The sequence below is a fragment of the Trichechus manatus genome, unplaced genomic scaffold, assembly GCF_000243295.1.
Source record: "Trichechus manatus latirostris isolate Lorelei unplaced genomic scaffold, TriManLat1.0 scaffold00191, whole genome shotgun sequence".
Taxonomy (NCBI): Eukaryota; Metazoa; Chordata; class Mammalia; order Sirenia; family Trichechidae; genus Trichechus; species Trichechus manatus.
The window spans coordinates 4,251,994-4,269,018 of record NW_004444127.1 but is presented as its reverse complement, the minus strand read 5'-3'; the positions used below and the strand labels follow the sequence as shown (position 1 = coordinate 4,269,018).

At 38.4% G+C, this 17,025-nt stretch overlaps 1 protein-coding gene across 1 annotated transcript; it reads right to left on the bottom strand.

The window, feature by feature from the left end:
- Positions 1–4,494: 4,494 nt before the first annotated feature.
- Positions 4,495–5,439, bottom strand: LOC101341186 (olfactory receptor 4B1-like). Its single transcript, XM_004387733.2, has one exon. The coding sequence runs from the start codon at positions 5,437–5,439 to the stop codon at positions 4,495–4,497; it is 945 nt and encodes a 314-aa protein (XP_004387790.2).
- Positions 5,440–17,025: the final 11,586 nt, after the last annotated feature.

The window sequence follows — 17,025 nt, the reverse complement described above, 5'->3', positions numbered from 1 at the left end:
AGCTAAACAATTTCCAAGGCCGACTCTTCAGGCAGGGATTGGTCTGGACTGTGGGACATAAAGGGATACTCGTGAGGAGTGTGCCTCTTACCTCAAGTAGATACAAGAGACTAAACGGGCAGCTTCTGTCCGGAGGTGAGATGGGAAGGCAGAGAGGGTTAGGAGTAGGTTGAATAGACATGGGGAATCAAGGGTGGAAAGGAGGAGTGTGCTATCACAGTATGGGGAGAGCAATTAGGGTCACATAACTGAGTATGTATACATTTTTGTATGGGAGGCTAACTTGAAATGTAAACTTCATCTAAACCACAACAATAAAAAAATAAATTTTTTTAAAAACTGAGCGTTGCATACAGGGGAGTTCATTGCACTGCTCTGATCACATTTGTGTATGTTTGAAATTTTTTCCATAATGAAAGGTTTTTTAAATGCCGTAAGAGCTCTTTGTAAAATACAACATGCTCTACACCAGTGTTAGTCACAAAAAATGTTGATTCAGCCTTGACTAGAATTAGAGTTGAAACCATACTGCCACAAGTGTCAACAAATGACTAATAGGAGGTTTTTTTATAGAGATTTTAATATAAAACATTCCACCTAATTGCTTTTAAGAATGCAAAAGCTGAATTAACCATTAGCTTTGTATCGAAAGAAATACACAAAAGAAGATCAGCAAATATTCACATAAAGCTCCAAAAATTTAAATTAAACCTTTGTTTATTCTGTAACATGTCATCATGAAGTTGAGTTTCTATGAAGGTCTGTCAGCCAGTCTTTTTTATATTGAAATATTTGATAAAGAAACATAAAGTTGAGTCTATGGCTGTTTGTTATTGGAAAACAATATCTGTTAAAATAATGCGGTAGAAAAATGTGTGTATTACCTAAGCTTACAAATTTTGTCAGGAAAAAGTTGATTTTATTTTCTAACCTGTGAAGATTAACTCATTGAATATGACTTCACTTGTCTAGTTCTAATTAAACTCCACCTCTATAAAAGATGTGCATGTTTTTTTAGTTATGAAAAGTTATTTTGAATGTAAAATAAGTAAATTACTCTATCAGTTTAGGCTTTTAAAAAATGGGAACATAGAAGAATGTTTATAGAAGATTTTATTCATAATATCCATAAACAAGAATCAACCCAAATGTCCATCAACAAGAATGGATTAAAATAAATTGGATATATTCATAAAACGGAATACTACTCAGCAAACAAAAGGAACACACTCCTATAACCTGCAAGATAAATGAATCTCCAAAACATTGTTTTAAGCAAAAGAAGCCAGACACAAAAGAGTACAAGCTGTATGATTCGTTTCCATGAGTTGAAGAACAGGCTAAACTAATCTGTGATGACAGAAATTAGATCAGTGGTCCCCTATGGGGAGTGGGGATTACACGGAAGAGGTCAGGAGACAAGTGTCTAGGGTAATAGAAATGTTTTACATTTGAGTTAGGATGTTGGTTACATGGGCATATAAATTGTCAAAACTCATCAGATTGTACATGAGTGTGGTCTATGCATTTCTCTGAATGTAAAGTTTACCTTCATTAGAAAATAAACCCTCGCCGGCATGAGGAGCCACCAGGAGAGGAGCATCTGTCCTGGGAGTCAGGCTACCTGAACTCGTGCCCAGGCTGTGTATGTGCTTTACTCTGGTGCAGAGATCACTGGTATTCTCCAAGGCTGGTTTCTCCTTCTTCCGTCTGTAGTAAGAGGACCCCCAAATGTTTATCTGGGCACGTGCCTAGGTAGGTAACTCATTGAAAAAGAGAAACAAACATATATAAAATCCTATATATTGTTATTTTCATGAAAACTGAAACTCAAGATATACAAAAATTCCTTCACAGACATTGCTCATTGCGGGTCTCAGCAAAACCAAGTGCTATAAAATTTATAAAGGGTCAATAGAAACAAGTTTTGAGTGCATCAAAAGTTCAGCAGGTTAGTCATGTGGTAATTCAGTTAAAAAAGCAAATTGCTATTTGGTGAATTTATTTGTAGTACAGTGGTTCAGAACTCTAGGTACAGGGATGTATATATGAACAAGACCCATTTCCTGCCTGCAAGGATTCCAAGGATAGTTTAATTGCTATTCACAACCCCCAGGCACTCACATTCTATGGCCCCCTTTTTTATCTTCCAGAAAGAAATTAAAGCAGAGTCCAGTCTCAGGAAGACTGTGATGTTAAAGAAAATGGTTCTTGAACTTGGCCCCAAAATTCTATGCCAAGGAGATTGAATCAAGAGAGTTTAGTCACTGGCTGAGGTTGCACAGTCACCGAGTGGTGGAGCTGAGTTTCAGTCAGTAGGCCTGGCACCAGAGTCAAATCCCTTAACTATCTCTCTGTGCCCAGGGGCACCACCCTCCAAAAAACCACCTCCATCCAAACTCCCTGTGGCAGACACTCCTTCCGTAATGACAGAATCTTGATGTTGTTCAAGCAGCAGTGTGCACAGCCCAAAAAAAACAACCAAACTCATTGCCGTCAAGTTGATTCCGACTCATAGCGACCCTATAGGACAGAAGAGAACTGCTCCATACGGTTTCCAAGGAGCACCTGGTGGATTCGAACTGCTGACATTTTAGCTAGCAACAAAACTCTTAACCACTATGGAAGCAGCCCAGCCCAAGGGATAATTTATGCCTGGCTGCCTTACTTTCCTAGGCTGCCATAGTAAAATACTACAAAGTGGACGGCTTTAAAAACAGAAATTTATTTTTTCAAGTACTGAAGGGTAGAAGTTTGAATACAGGGCATCATCAGGGATATCCTCTGTCCGACTCCAAGGAAAGACCCTTCCTTATCTCCTTCAGTTTCCAGTAGCCCCAGGCTTTCCTTGGCATTCCTTTGCTTGTAGACAGATCCTCACATGCTGTCTTCCCTCTGTGTGTGACTCCATTTCTGTGTCTGTCCTTCTCTTTAATAAAATGCCACTCAAAAGGGATTAGCATTAGGACCCACCCTACTCCACTATGACCTCCTTAACTTATCTGATAACATCTGCAAAGAAAAACCCTATTTCCCCAAGCAAGGTCACATTCATTGGTGCAGATGTTAGTACTTCAACATGTCTTTTTAGGGGACACAATTCAATCCACAACACTGGTCTAAGCCTATAATATCATCCTTTCCTCTTTACCAATACTCACTTTTCCAGCCTTCTTTGCATGTAGGGGTAGACATGTGACCTAGTTCTGGCCAATAAAAATAAGAGGAATTGTGCTGAAGAGTTTCTGGGAAGTATTTCCCCATATAAAAAGAGAGCCCTTCTCTCCCCTCATTAAAGAGCTGCTGCGGCCATCTTGCAGCCATGAGGTGATATACAAAAGAATTGAAGAGGAATCAAACCAGTGCGGTAGCATCACAGAATTAACAAACCAACTCTGGAACCACTGACCACCAGCCTTCCTGTTTGTAGAGTAAGCAATAAATATCATTATGACTTAAGCCAGTGGTCAACAAACTTTTTCTCTAAAGGGTCAGATAGCAAATATTTTAGGTTTTGCCACCATAAAGTCTCTATGACAACTAATCAACTTGGCCACTGTAGCATAAAAGCAACCACAGATAACACGTAAAATAATGGGCATGGCTGTAGTCTAATAAACTTTATTTATGGACACTAAACTTTCGAATTTGTATAACCTTCACATGTCACAAAATAGTATTTTTTTTTTTTTTTTTTTGCAACCATTTAAAAATGTAAAATCCATTCTTAGCTCACAGGCTATACGTGGCAGGCTGGATTTGGCTTAAGCCATTTTTCATCAGGTTGTGCTATACTTATAACTGAATGTACTTCTGACTGCATTGGTCTCCTTACCTCAGTGCATAGAAACAGAAGGGTTTTATAAAGTTACTGAGATTAAGATATTAATGTTTAATAATAGTTTCATTGTATTTTGCCTCCCGGAGACTTTTGCATCTAACAATGCCCCTCACCCATGAAATGAAGTTCCTACTGTGGAATTTCAGGAGTTGGAATCAGGTTAATGGGGTAGGGGCACCAAAAGTAGAGAAATACAGAAGCCTTTCTGGGACTCCCTCAAGATCCCACCAGTAAGGAGAGACAAAGGAAAATATGACCCTCTGACTCGAAGTGCCACAATATTTCCACATACCACAGCATGCTAACACCAAGAGGTGAAATGAATGAATCCAAGATTACACAGTTAGTAGACAATAGGGTGGGGGTTCTAATCTAGGTGACCTCTCCCTAAAACACATGTACTTTGCACTATATGCTACTGAAGAAGAGAAGGAAAGTAGTCTAATATTCAACATTCCCCAAAATGCTGACAGCCATGAGAGGGCTTTAATGGGTACCACAGAGTAAAAGTAGCTCACCTAAAATGCAACAAAAAATATAAACAGGTTAACTTTTTCTCTCTTCTTTTGTGGCTGACTAAAATCAGATCACATATTTGATCACCCTATTTGTGGGTTGTTTTTGTTTTTATTTTGTTTTATTTTTTCATGTTATCATTTTAACTCCACTCTTGAGTTCACTTTCTTGTACCACAATCTTCTCATAGCATTTTTCACCTCTGTATTTCTGAGTGTGTAGATGATGGGGTTCAGCATGGGGGTGATGACTGTACAGAAAGCGGCCACCAGTTTATCCTCAGTGAAGGTGGAAGAGGGCCTCGTGTAGAGGAAGATGGCAGGTCCAAAGAACAAGATGACCACCTTGATATGGGAGGCACAAGTGGAGAGAGCTTTGTGCCTCCCCTCTGCAGAATGGCTCCTCAAGTTGACTAAGATGACGGCATTAGAGGATACTAAGATGAGGAAGGAAACAACAGAGATTAAGCCACTGTTAGCCAACACAATAACACCCTCCATAAAGGTGTCAGTGCAGGCAACCTTGAATAGGGGGTGGAAGTCACAAAAGTAGTAGTCAATTACATTGAAGCCACAGAAGGGCAAATGAACAGTGACAAGGATCTGAACCATGGAGAGAATTATGCCCCCCAGCCAGGAACCAGCCACCAGAAGGTGACACACAGGCCAGCTCATGATGGTTGTATAGTGCAGGGGTTTGCAGATGGCCACATAGCGGTCATAAGCCATCACTGTGAGCAAGAGAATCTCTGTCACACCAAAGAAGTAGAAGAAGAATATCTGAGCCAGACAGCCCTCGAAGGAGATGGTTTTAATCTTGGTGAGTAAGTCAGTAATGAACTTAGGGACAAAAGTAGAGGAGTAACTGATCTCCACCAGGGACAAGTAGCTAACGAAGAAGTACGTGGGGGAATGCAAACTTTTGCTTACATTGACTGTTAACAAGATGAGGCCATTGTCCACCACCATGGCCAGGTACACAGGAAGAAACACCACAAAGCACAGTCTCTGCATCTCTGGATCCTGGAAAAGGCCAGTAATAATTAACTCAGTGACGTTATTTGTACTGGCCATGGATCCCATTCAGGTGTGCTAGATGCCCGGGAGTGAGAGGTCTACAATAAAATAAATAAAAATTGTAATACCAATTACTTCACTTGTAACATTTTACGATAACAAAAAAAAAGAAACAGTTGCTGTTGAGTCAATTCCAACTCAAGGCAACCTCATGTTTGTCAGAGAAGAACTAGACTCCATAGGGTTTTCAGTGGCTACTTGTTCAGAAATAGATCACAGGCCTTTCTTTCGAGGCGCCTCTGGGTGGACTCGAACTACCAATCTTTCTGTTAACAACTGAGTGTGTTAACCATTTGCACCACCAAAAGACTCCATTGTTGTCTTAGAAAAGAATATTCTTTCATTTTTTTCCCAGTTATTAGAGAGTGTAAAATAATTTAAAATACACATCACTCAGTCATTCATCTAGCCAATATACTCATTCATCACTGAATATTAATAACCTAAAAACACTGTACCTCTTAGAAAATTAAGGGAAATCGTTATTACCCAAGATTACACAGAGTGGTGAATTCTGAGACTGACAACAAGGCTTTCTGACTATCAGTCCAGGGTTCTTCCTAATTCACCACAGTAAATTCTGAATTTAGGGAACTATTCAAGTTAATAGCCTAGATTTTTATTATCTCATTGCATTTTGATAGCTCTCTCCAACTGGGGAATCTCCATGACATACTTCTGTTCCTGAATCCTTTGTTTCCTTCATTTATGCCTCACGGAATCATCTTCCCACTGATAATTCTCCATTTCCAAGAAGTTCTCTGTACTTTCTTCTTTTCTCAATTATCCCAGTCCTCAATTTACCCAGGTCAGAGTCCTTCACCAGTCTTGCAGTTTCCATAACTGTGTTTATGTGACAAATACTGAAACACTGTGGGAATAATTCAACTTATTCGTTTGTCTCCATCATCCCACTATTGCTTTCAATGCTGCCACTACTCTACCGAGAGACACTGAGCTAAACAAGCTCATTTTCAGAGACGATTGTTATGGTTGGCCGGCCTGCTTGTTCTGGTTCCAGGTTTGTAACAACGCAGCAAAGCATACAATAACAAGAACGGGGATTCCTCTGTGTTACTTCACTGAAAGAAATACTTGCTGAGAATCTGTTATATATCTAAACAACCTCACTGTGTACAAAAAATATATATAGACTGCAATATGCACCTCAAGCTAACAATATCATGTAATTCAAAACAATATCTTGTAGAATAAAGAGTAAGGGTCCACATTAGGAATTTTTCTCACCTCGTATGATCCATGAGAAATACAGAAGAAAAAGTATGAAAGACCTTGATTCTCTGCTATCATTTTTATCCCCATTGTTTTTCATCTTATCTCTGATACTATACTGAAATTCCGAGAAATGTAGTAATTTTGAAGAACTAAAAATGCACTCTGAACAGCAAAGAACAGAATCAAAATAGAAAACAAAAGTCACAATTGTTAACCAACGGAAACAAAGCATCAACAAAGTTGTTATACAAATGACACAATGGGAAAAGTACTTAAAAACATATATGACAAAGGTTTAATAACCTCGATATAAAAAAGATCTGTATCCACACAAAATATACATAGAAAATGAGCAGAGGCTATAAACAGGCAGTTCACAAAAAATAAATAAAAATATCAATAAGCATATGAAAGAACCTTGTTGTTTTTGTTAGTTGCCATCCATTCAATTCCAAGTCACAGTCACCCCATGTATATCAGAGTATAACTGAGCTCCACACGGTTTTCAATAGTGAATTTTTCAGAAGTAGATCTCCAGGCTTTTCCTCTGAGGCACCTCTTGCTGGATTAGTACCCCTACCCTTTCGGTCACCAGCCTATCGCTTTAACCAGTTACACTACACAGGGACTCCAATAATCAAATAAATGCTCTGAAACATGATAAATATACTTTTCACTATAAGATTGACAGCAAGTAAAAGAGTTGGCAAAGGTAAGTAAACAAGCAGTCCCGTATTCTGTTGTAGAAATGTAGATCAGTACAACCTCTCTGGAGAACAAACTGGCAGTATTTATCAAATGTGTGCACCCTTCCTACCTCTAATAATATTTTCCAAGGAGATACTGGTTAAGTGTACAAGTGTTGGTTACAGTGATGTGTTGGAGCCAGCTCAGAGAGGCTTAGAATAGCTTGTTGTATGCATCTTTTCCCAACTCTGCATTCATTGACATTATGCTGGTAGCTTAGAATCAGCAGTAGTGGGAGTACTTCCACCATGGTAATTGTGGTGCAAACTCTACAAATCAGGGCTTTTTCTTTAGCAGAGCCCATTTTTAAACACTTACCACTAGTTAGATGTTACAGGGAGAACATTTCTTCCCTACTCTTCATGTTTCCTTTCATGTGGAGGGAGCTCCAGTAATTACCACTCCTAGTCTCACTGCCCCAGCCTGCCACAGGGAAGGTGGAGTGAATTTGAAAGGAGAGGTTAGGCATACAGAGGTGGGCCTTCCTCTCTCATCCCTCTGTTGGAGTGAGATGCTGCAGGGATCATGCTTTTCACTCTGCCCCAGGGGCAGCCTCTGTCTCTGCCAGGTGAGGCTTGTCCAGGTCCAATGCTGCCACAACTGGGTGTGTACGTTTCCCTAATTCTGGGGTTCAGTCTTGGAAGGCCACTTGCAGCAGGCATAAGACACAATTTCCACTACCATCTTTATCATTAACGAAGGTAATGTCCCCACCCCCAAATACCTATTCCTTTGTCTTATTTCTAAATTTGCTCAGCGTTCTACAGAGACAGATACATTAGGCTTTCTCAAATCTGCAAATGCTGTGTCTCATAACAAGGCTCACAGGTGAAAAAACGAAACTGTAAACAATCTAAATATCCATCAAAGTTGCAATAGGATTATTTGTCTACTCAAATAGGGGTCAGAGCAATTTAAATCCCTGGAAAGTATATCTGCTATGGAGTGGAGCAAGAAGGGGAGGAAAGATCTCCCACAGAAGAAATTGGTATCAGTCATTCATGGAAGCAGGAAGAGACTGCCTACCCAAGAGTTAGAGGATTCAGGAAAGGTAGGGGCAGCAAAGAAATTATATTGAAACTCATAGCCAAAAAACCAATATTGCTAAATTCGTTATGTAGGCACCAGACACCCAGAATCATTAGGAATATCTGGCACCATGTCAGCACTTGGAAGATCAAGTAGTTGTGAGGTGGGAAGATAAGACGATAAAATTCCCAAAGAATCACCTTTTGCCACATCCTCACCCACTAACCAAAGGAAATGATTTGGATATGCATAGGGCTGCAGTTGTTGGGATTAAGCTATGCTGTAGCACGGGACCTACAGGGAAGAGTGACCTGGAAGATTCTTTGATGACACCATTACTCTCCCAGTCACCCAGGCTAGTAAATTATATGTCGTATTTTATTTGCTCCGCCCTTTCATCTTCCATATCCAGTCAGTCACCACATTGCATTGATTTTACCTTTAAACCATCTCTCCTGTGTGCCTTTTTCTCTCTGTTCCTGCTGCCACCACCGTCTCATATGCTATCAGCTGATGCCTGAATTACCAAAGCTGAACCTCTCAGTCTATAGATTCTCCCACCCCATCCATCCTACACACTACAGCCAGAAAATGTGTTTCCTAAATCCTTCTCTCCTCAGATAGCTTCACTGCTTGAGAATAACCAAGGAAATCTTGAACTTCTCTGACTCATTTTTTTAATTTCATTTATTCCTTGCATTTTCTACACCACCTCACCTATAACTTGATAGATAGTAGAGTTTTAATAAACAATACCTATTATAACTGTCATGAATAGGACCAAAAGGCACTACCATTTACTGTTTACTGTGTTCTATGCACTATGCTAGCCACTCTACACATGTATTTTTTTTCTAATTCCATTGCCATTTATGGCTCAGAAAATAAGCAACTTGTCTGTCAGAGGTCACACAGTTAATATGTTACTGAGCCTAATGTAGTTCAATTTGACTCCTTCCACTTTACCCATCTGCCAGATGAACAATTTGCCATACTGTATGCAATTATTCACCCCATGTGATCAAATGTACATAAAATGATAGTTACCTAGAAGGATGAATGTATAGTTTATAGTTACATTAACAACTTTGAATTGTATAGACCAATTACTATGTTTATAGATGGCTAGAACTTCGTATAAATGGAGTTAACATCAAAATTTTTTAGAGTCTGTACCACCTCAACAATTACTCTCTTACCCATTAAACTTCCATTCACATCTGTTCTACTCAGGGTCTTCTCATTCCATAAGCCACCTTGCTCATTTCCACCACAGAGTCTCCTTTCACCAGAAATGCCCTCTCCCTGTCCCTTCCTTTCCAATCCTACCCACCTTCCAAACACAGTTCCAGTCCTCCTTGTTCAATGAGGCTTACCTTTAATATTCCAACCCATGTGTACTTCTCTTTTATCTTTGCACTGGAGAAAGGCTTTGGTGATTTTCCTTAAAAGCAAATCCGATCATGTTACTTCTCTACTTAAATCTAGGAACATCTTCCCCATTTCACACAGCATAAATTCTAATATTCTTAGAATGGTCCTTCTTGAACTGGCCATTGTTTATCTTTGCAGCCTTACTTATTTTCATTCCCCAAAGGAACACTACACAATTATTTCCTAACTCAACATGTCTTTTCACCCTCCTCTGTGTTTATATTCCTTCTTTCTAGAATGCATGAAGAACCTCGTTACTGCTGGAATAATATACTCCCTCATTTGTACTCCGACAGTACTTTATCATTCTTCTTTTACAGCAATCAACAGACTGTTCTGTAATTATAACTTCTGTGTCTGCATCCTCTACTAAGTAATATGCTATCTTAGTATCCAAAATTATTGTCAAAAAAAAAAAAAACCCATTGCCATCGAGTCGATTCCGACTCAGCGACCCTATAGGACAGAGTAGAATTTCCCCATAGGTTTTAGGAGTGGCTGGTGGATTCGAACTGCTGACCTTTTGGTTAGCAACTGAGCTCTTAACCACAGCACCACCAGGGCACCATTATCTGTTTAATGTTCTCCTTAAATTTTTAATATTAATTGCATTTTTGGTTAATAATAATAGCTAACATTTCAATAGTATTTACTATATGCCAGGGACTATATAAGTACCTTTTATGCATTAATTCATTTAAATCTCACAATAAGCATGTGACATGGGTATTACTGTTATCATCTCTGTTTATATATGAGGAAAGAGAAGCACAGAGAAGTAAGTTAACTTGCCTAAGTTTACACAGTGGCAGAGCCCAAATTTGAATCTAGGCAGCCTAATCGCAGAGACCATGCTATTTAACCACTACCCTATATCATTTCTAGGGAGATAACATGTAAATGCAGAATTATAAATAAATATGCCTTTCATTAAAAGTCCAATTTATATTTATTTGCCTACACCAACACATATTTTTCATTTTAATTTGAATTCAATTTTTTTATCCATTAGAGAAATTGAGCAAAATTATACTTGGATCAATAAGAGAGATTAGAGAAGAGGGGGATCATGTAGGGTCCAGTGTTTCTAGGCTTTGTCCCTTAGAGAAGCAATACCTGATAGCCTTCCTCTGAAAACTACCTTTTCTTTTTCTCTCACCTCTGTCTAATCTGTATTTATTCCTTTCTCTGCTGATTCTCCCCTGCCCCATCCCCACTATCTCTCCCACTTTGTTGCTGTGTTGTTGTTAGGTGCCATCAGGTAGGTTCCAGTTCATAACAGCCCTATGTATGACAGAATAAAACACTACCCAGTCCTGAACCATCCTCACAATTTTTGCTATGTGTGAGCCCATTGTTGTAGCCAGTGTGCTAATCCATCTTGTTGGGGATCTTCCTGTTTTTTGCTGGCCCTCTCCTTTATCAAGCATGATGTCTTTCTCCCACTTAGCTGGCAACAAATACTTTCTGTCTCCCCACAATGCTGACTTACCTAGAAGCACGGAAAGAAAAGGTGACCAGCATATAAAAGTTATGGGTAGACTCTAAGTCAGGAGACCTGCTGGACTCTAGACTCAAGCATAATGACAGAACGTGGATAGCGGCCAGAAAAAAATATAAGAGAGAATTTGATAGACTGATATGACTGATCTCAGAGTGAAGTAATGCACCTCCATCCCAATCATTCACTCCCACTTGGTAATTCCCAAATGATACTACACAGAATCCCAACAATTTAAAGGACTTTAAGAACACACCTACCTCATTTTACAAATGGACACTTGTGGCCCCAAGAGAGGAATTGACTTGTCCAAAGTCCCATAGCTGTTTAGAAACTCTGCACCCTGCTTCTGGTCACACTGCACCTACCTACTGTTCGCCTACCTTTAAGTCAGCAAATCTAGTGTAGTTTTATTCTGCCTTGGAGCAAGGAGTTGGACCAGATAGATTTCAAATGCATTCAAGTCTCTCCAATTCAGCATGAAGTTAGACACTGTTCTGGAATAGATCACTTTTCAAGGAGATGTTCTAGGTTGGAAAAACTGGGATGAATTCTCTGGGAATCCTGGTCCTTGAGTAAACAAGATCCCTTGGTTAATATTACCCACCCAGCCGAGTTTTCTTGAAGGCTCCCAGTGAGCAAAGCCCAGGTCACACTCAGCAAAGCCAGTCTGAGAGTGGCAATAAAAAGAATTTGGAGAGCCTTTACTCTAATCCCCTCTGTATACAAATAAGATGACAGAGACTGAGAGAGCTTAACTGGCTTCCTAAAGCCACGTGCTAGTGTTTTGCCAGGTTACTAACTCAAAACGTAGTGCTCCTTCAACAACACTAGGCTGCTTTCTGATGGTACTGGGTTAGTGGTTGCTACTACGATCCAAAGATCAGACCTTGTCCCCACGGACAAATCACCTGCAGACTTTTAGGAAACAAAGTAAATAGTGTCTAAGATGAATCACAAAAGGAAAATTTGGGTGACCTATATCTAGGCTGATATTTGGATTTATAATATCCAACAAATAAACAAAAGCCACAGGAAATACCCCAACATTTTAAGATCCTACTTTTAATGTAGAAAACCTACCATACCCACCCACTGAAAGTCCAACAGTTGTGATTAAATGCTGAGATCCTTGAGCTACTTAAAAGAAATTGAGCCAAACACTATAATCAAGGGACCAACTTCCCCATGGAATTCCTTTCTCTTGGGTAAAACTTTGCCACATAAACTATGACCTGGGGAAAGTTTCAAAATCTGCTTCAATTAGCTTAGTGAGATTTCTGGAAAGTTTTTGCACCCAGTAATGAGGCAGTAAGAGAAGAAAGTTGAAGGTAAGACATGAAGGAAACTTTTATCATATTTTACTACTGAAAAATGAAAAAAAGGAATGAATAGAGCAGGAAAAGAGGACTGGGCAGGCAACCAGGACTCGTGGACACTACCCCTGGTTCAGTAACTGATTAACTACTGACTTTAACCATGTCATTTCACCTCCTCACTTCTCACTCTCCCATTACTATTTCCATAAAATTGACAAAGTTGGGCTAGATTATCTTCATTGTATCTTCCAGTTCTAACACCCTATTTATGTATACAGGTAGTCCCTGATTTACTCTGTATTTGAGTTATGACGAACAGCTCTTACAACCATCTAGTTTTGGGGGGCCTTTTATATCTTATCATTAATAGAAAGATAACATCTTATCATTACCAGAAAGATGTTTACCTGTGTTTTATTGACTAGGTAAAGGCATTTGACTGTGTGGATCATAACAAATTATGGATAACATTGCAAAGAATGGGAATTCCAAAACACTTACTTGTGCTTGTGTGGAACCAAGTGGCAGTCATTCGAATGAACAAGGGGATACTGCATGGCTTAAAATCAGGAAAACTGTGTGTGAGGGCTGTATCCTCTCACCATACTTATTCAGTCTGCATGCTGAGCAAATAATCTGAGAAGCTGGACTATGTGAAGAAGAACAGGGCATCAAGATTGGAGAAAGACTTGTTAACAACCTGCAATACGCAGATGACACAACCTTGCTTACTGAAAGTCAAGAGGGCTTGAAGCACTTATTGGTGAAGATCAAAGACTACAGCCTTCAGGATGTATTGTACCTCAACATAAAGAAAACAAAATGCCTCACAACTAAACCAATAAGCAATATAATGAAAAATGGAGAAAAGATTAAAGTTGTCAAGGATTTCATTTTACTTGGATCCACAATCAATGCCCATAAAAGCAGCAGTCATTTAAGTGAGAATAACAGCACAATTTGAAGAGCATAGTCAGTGTCACTGAACCGTGCATGTAGAAATTTTTGAAATGGTGTATCTTTGGCTATGTGTATTTTCACCAAAAAAAAAAAAGGTTGAGAAGTTAGAGGGTTGATATGTTGTGGGGTTGTTAACCAATGTCAGAAAACAACATGTGTACTTCTGTTTCATGAGAAACTATTTGTTCTGTAAGCCTTCACCTGAAGTACAATAAAAAAATAAAATACAATACAATAAACATCGGAAAGTCATGGGCCAAAAAAAAAAAAAAAAAGCAGCAGTCAAGAAATCAAACAACATATTGCATTGGGCAAATTGGCTGCAAAAAACCTCTTTAAAGTGCTGAAAAGCAAAGATGTCACTTTGAGGACTAAGGTGCACCTGACCCAAGCCATGGCATTTTCAATAGCCTCATATGCATGAGAAAGATGGACAAAGAATAAGGAAGATCAAAGAAGAATTGATACATTTGAATTATGGTGCTCGCAAAGAATGTTGAATATACCACTGACTGCCAGAAGAATGAACAAATCTGTCTTGGAAGAAGTACAGCCAGAATAATCCTTAGAATCGAGGATGGAGAGACTTCATCTCATGTACCTTGGACATGTTATCAGGAGGGACCAGTCCCTGGAGAAGGACATCATGCTTGCTAAAGTAGGAAGGCCAGCAAAAGAGAAGAAGACCCTCAATGAGATGGATTAACACAGCAGCTGCAACAAGGGGCTAAAATACAGCAAAAATTATGAGGATGTTGCAGGACCGGGCAATGTTTCATTCTGTTGTACGCAGGGTCGCTATGAATCAGAACCAACTCGACCACACCTAACGACAACAGTGTTCAGTTACCTAGCGCTGCTGTAACAGAAAAACCACAACTGGCTGGCTTTAACAAACAGAAATTTATTTTCTCACAGTTTGGGAAACTGGAAGTCTGAATTCAGGGTGCCAGCTCTAGGGAAGGCTTTCTTTCTCTATCAGCTCTGGAGGAAGGTCCTTGTCTCTTCTGACTTCATTAACATCATAGAGGTAGGATTTACAACACAAAATGGTGGAAAATCACACAACACTGGGAATCACAAACTAGCCAAGTTGACACATATTTTGGGCAGGACACAATTCAATCCATGACATACACCAATGGAAACGGGGGAGGGAGGAGCATATTAGGAATATATTTATTATGTTAAGTTTGTATGTTAACTGTTGTTTATATGTTAAACATTGTTGCAGTTGTAAGTTGTGTAATGTAATATATGTGGTAACCACTAAATAATCACTAAGTAAAAAAGCAAAAAGGTTCATCACAAGAAAGCAGCCAAATACAAACAGAAACAAAAAAATCAGAATAAAAAAACAACGGCGATACAAAACATTAAAAAAACAAATAGCAAAATGAGTGAGGTAGACGTTTCATTTTCAGTAATAACCTTACATGTAAATGGTCTAAATGCCCCATGCAAAAAGCAGAGAGTGGCAGGATGGATAAAAAAGCATGATTCATCCTTTCGCTGTCTGCAAGAAACATACCTTAAATATAAGGACTCAAACAAGTTGAAAATAAAAAGATGGAGAAAAAGATGCCATGCAACCAGGAAACAAAGACGAGTGGGGATAGCCATACTGATATCAGATAAAATAGACTTTCAATCAAAATCTACTACAAGAGATAAAGGACATTACATAATAATAAAAGAGTCAATCCAGCCTGAAGACATAACAGCTATAAATATATATGCACCTAACAGCAATACTCCAAAATATATGAAACAAAAACTGACTGATATGAAAAGAGAAATAGACATCTGCACAATAATAGTAGAGGACTTCAATACACCACTTTCAATTACAGACAGAGCATCTAAAAAGAAGATCATTAAGAACATTGAGAACTTAAATAAAATCATAAGCCAATTGGACCTAACAGACATATATAGAACACTCCACCCAGCATCAGAAAAATACGCATTCTCTCCAGCACATATGGATCATTTTCCAGAATAGACCATATGCTGGAACACAAAACAAGTCTTAACAAATTTTAAAAAGATTGAAATCATACAAAGCATCTTCTCAGATCATAATGGTATAAAGATAGAAATCAACAAAAGGAAAAAAATAAATACGTGGGAATTAAATAATACACTACTAAAAAAACTATGGGGTCACAGAAGAAATCAAGTGAAATTTTAAAATTCCTAGAATTAAGTGAAAATGAAAACACAATATATCAAAAACTTTGGGTCATAGTGAAAGGAGTACTCAGAGGGAAATTCATAGCAATAAATGCCTACATTAAAAAAAGAAGAAGAAAGATCCAAAATCTTTAACTTAAACTGACAACTTGAATAAATAAAAAAAGAAGATCAAAAGAAGCCAAAAGCTGCCAGAAAAAAGAAAATAATAAAGATCAGAGCAGAAATAAATGAAATAGAAAAACAATAGAAAGAATCAACAAAACCAGAAGTTGGTTCTTTGAAAGGAGCAATAAAATAGACAAACCACTGGCTAGATTGACAAAAGAAAAAAAAACAAATAAACAAACAAAAGAGACAAGTAACCAAATTAAGAAAAGAAATTGGTGACATTACAACCCATCCAACAGAGATAAAGAAGATCATAACTGATTACTATGAAAAACTGTACTCCAACAAATTTGAAAACCTAGATGAAATGGACAAATTTCTAGAAACACACTACCTACCCAACCTAACACAAACAGGTAGAAAATATAAACAGTTGTTTGATGACAATATCATCAAAAAACTGCCAATAAAAAAAAGGTCAGGACCACATGGCTACACTGGAGAATTCTTCCAAACATTCAGAGAAGAGTTGAAAACAATCCTACTCAGTCTCTTCAAAAACATAGACAAGGAAGGAACACTCCTGAACTCTTTCTATGAAGCCAGCGTAACCCTGATACCTAAATCAGGAAAAGACACCTTAAAAAAAAAAAAGAAAGAAAATTACAGACTAATATCCCTTATGAACATAGATGCAAAAATTTTCAACAAAATTCTAGCCAGCAGACTTCAGCAACATATCAAAAAAAAAAATCATACACCATGATCAAGTGGAATTCATACCAGGATTACAAGGGTGGTTCAACTTTAGAAAATTAATCAATGTAATCCACCACATTAATAAAACAAAAGAAAAGAATCATGTGATCATATCGGTTGACTCAGAAAAGGCATTTGATAAAATTCAACACCCTTTCCTGATAAAGACTCTCAGCAAAATAGGAATAGAAGGGAAATTTCTCAACATAATTAAGGGTATATATGCAAGAGCAACAGCCAACATTATACTCAATGAAGAAAGGCTGAGAGCCTTCCCTTTGAGAACAGGAATGAGATAAG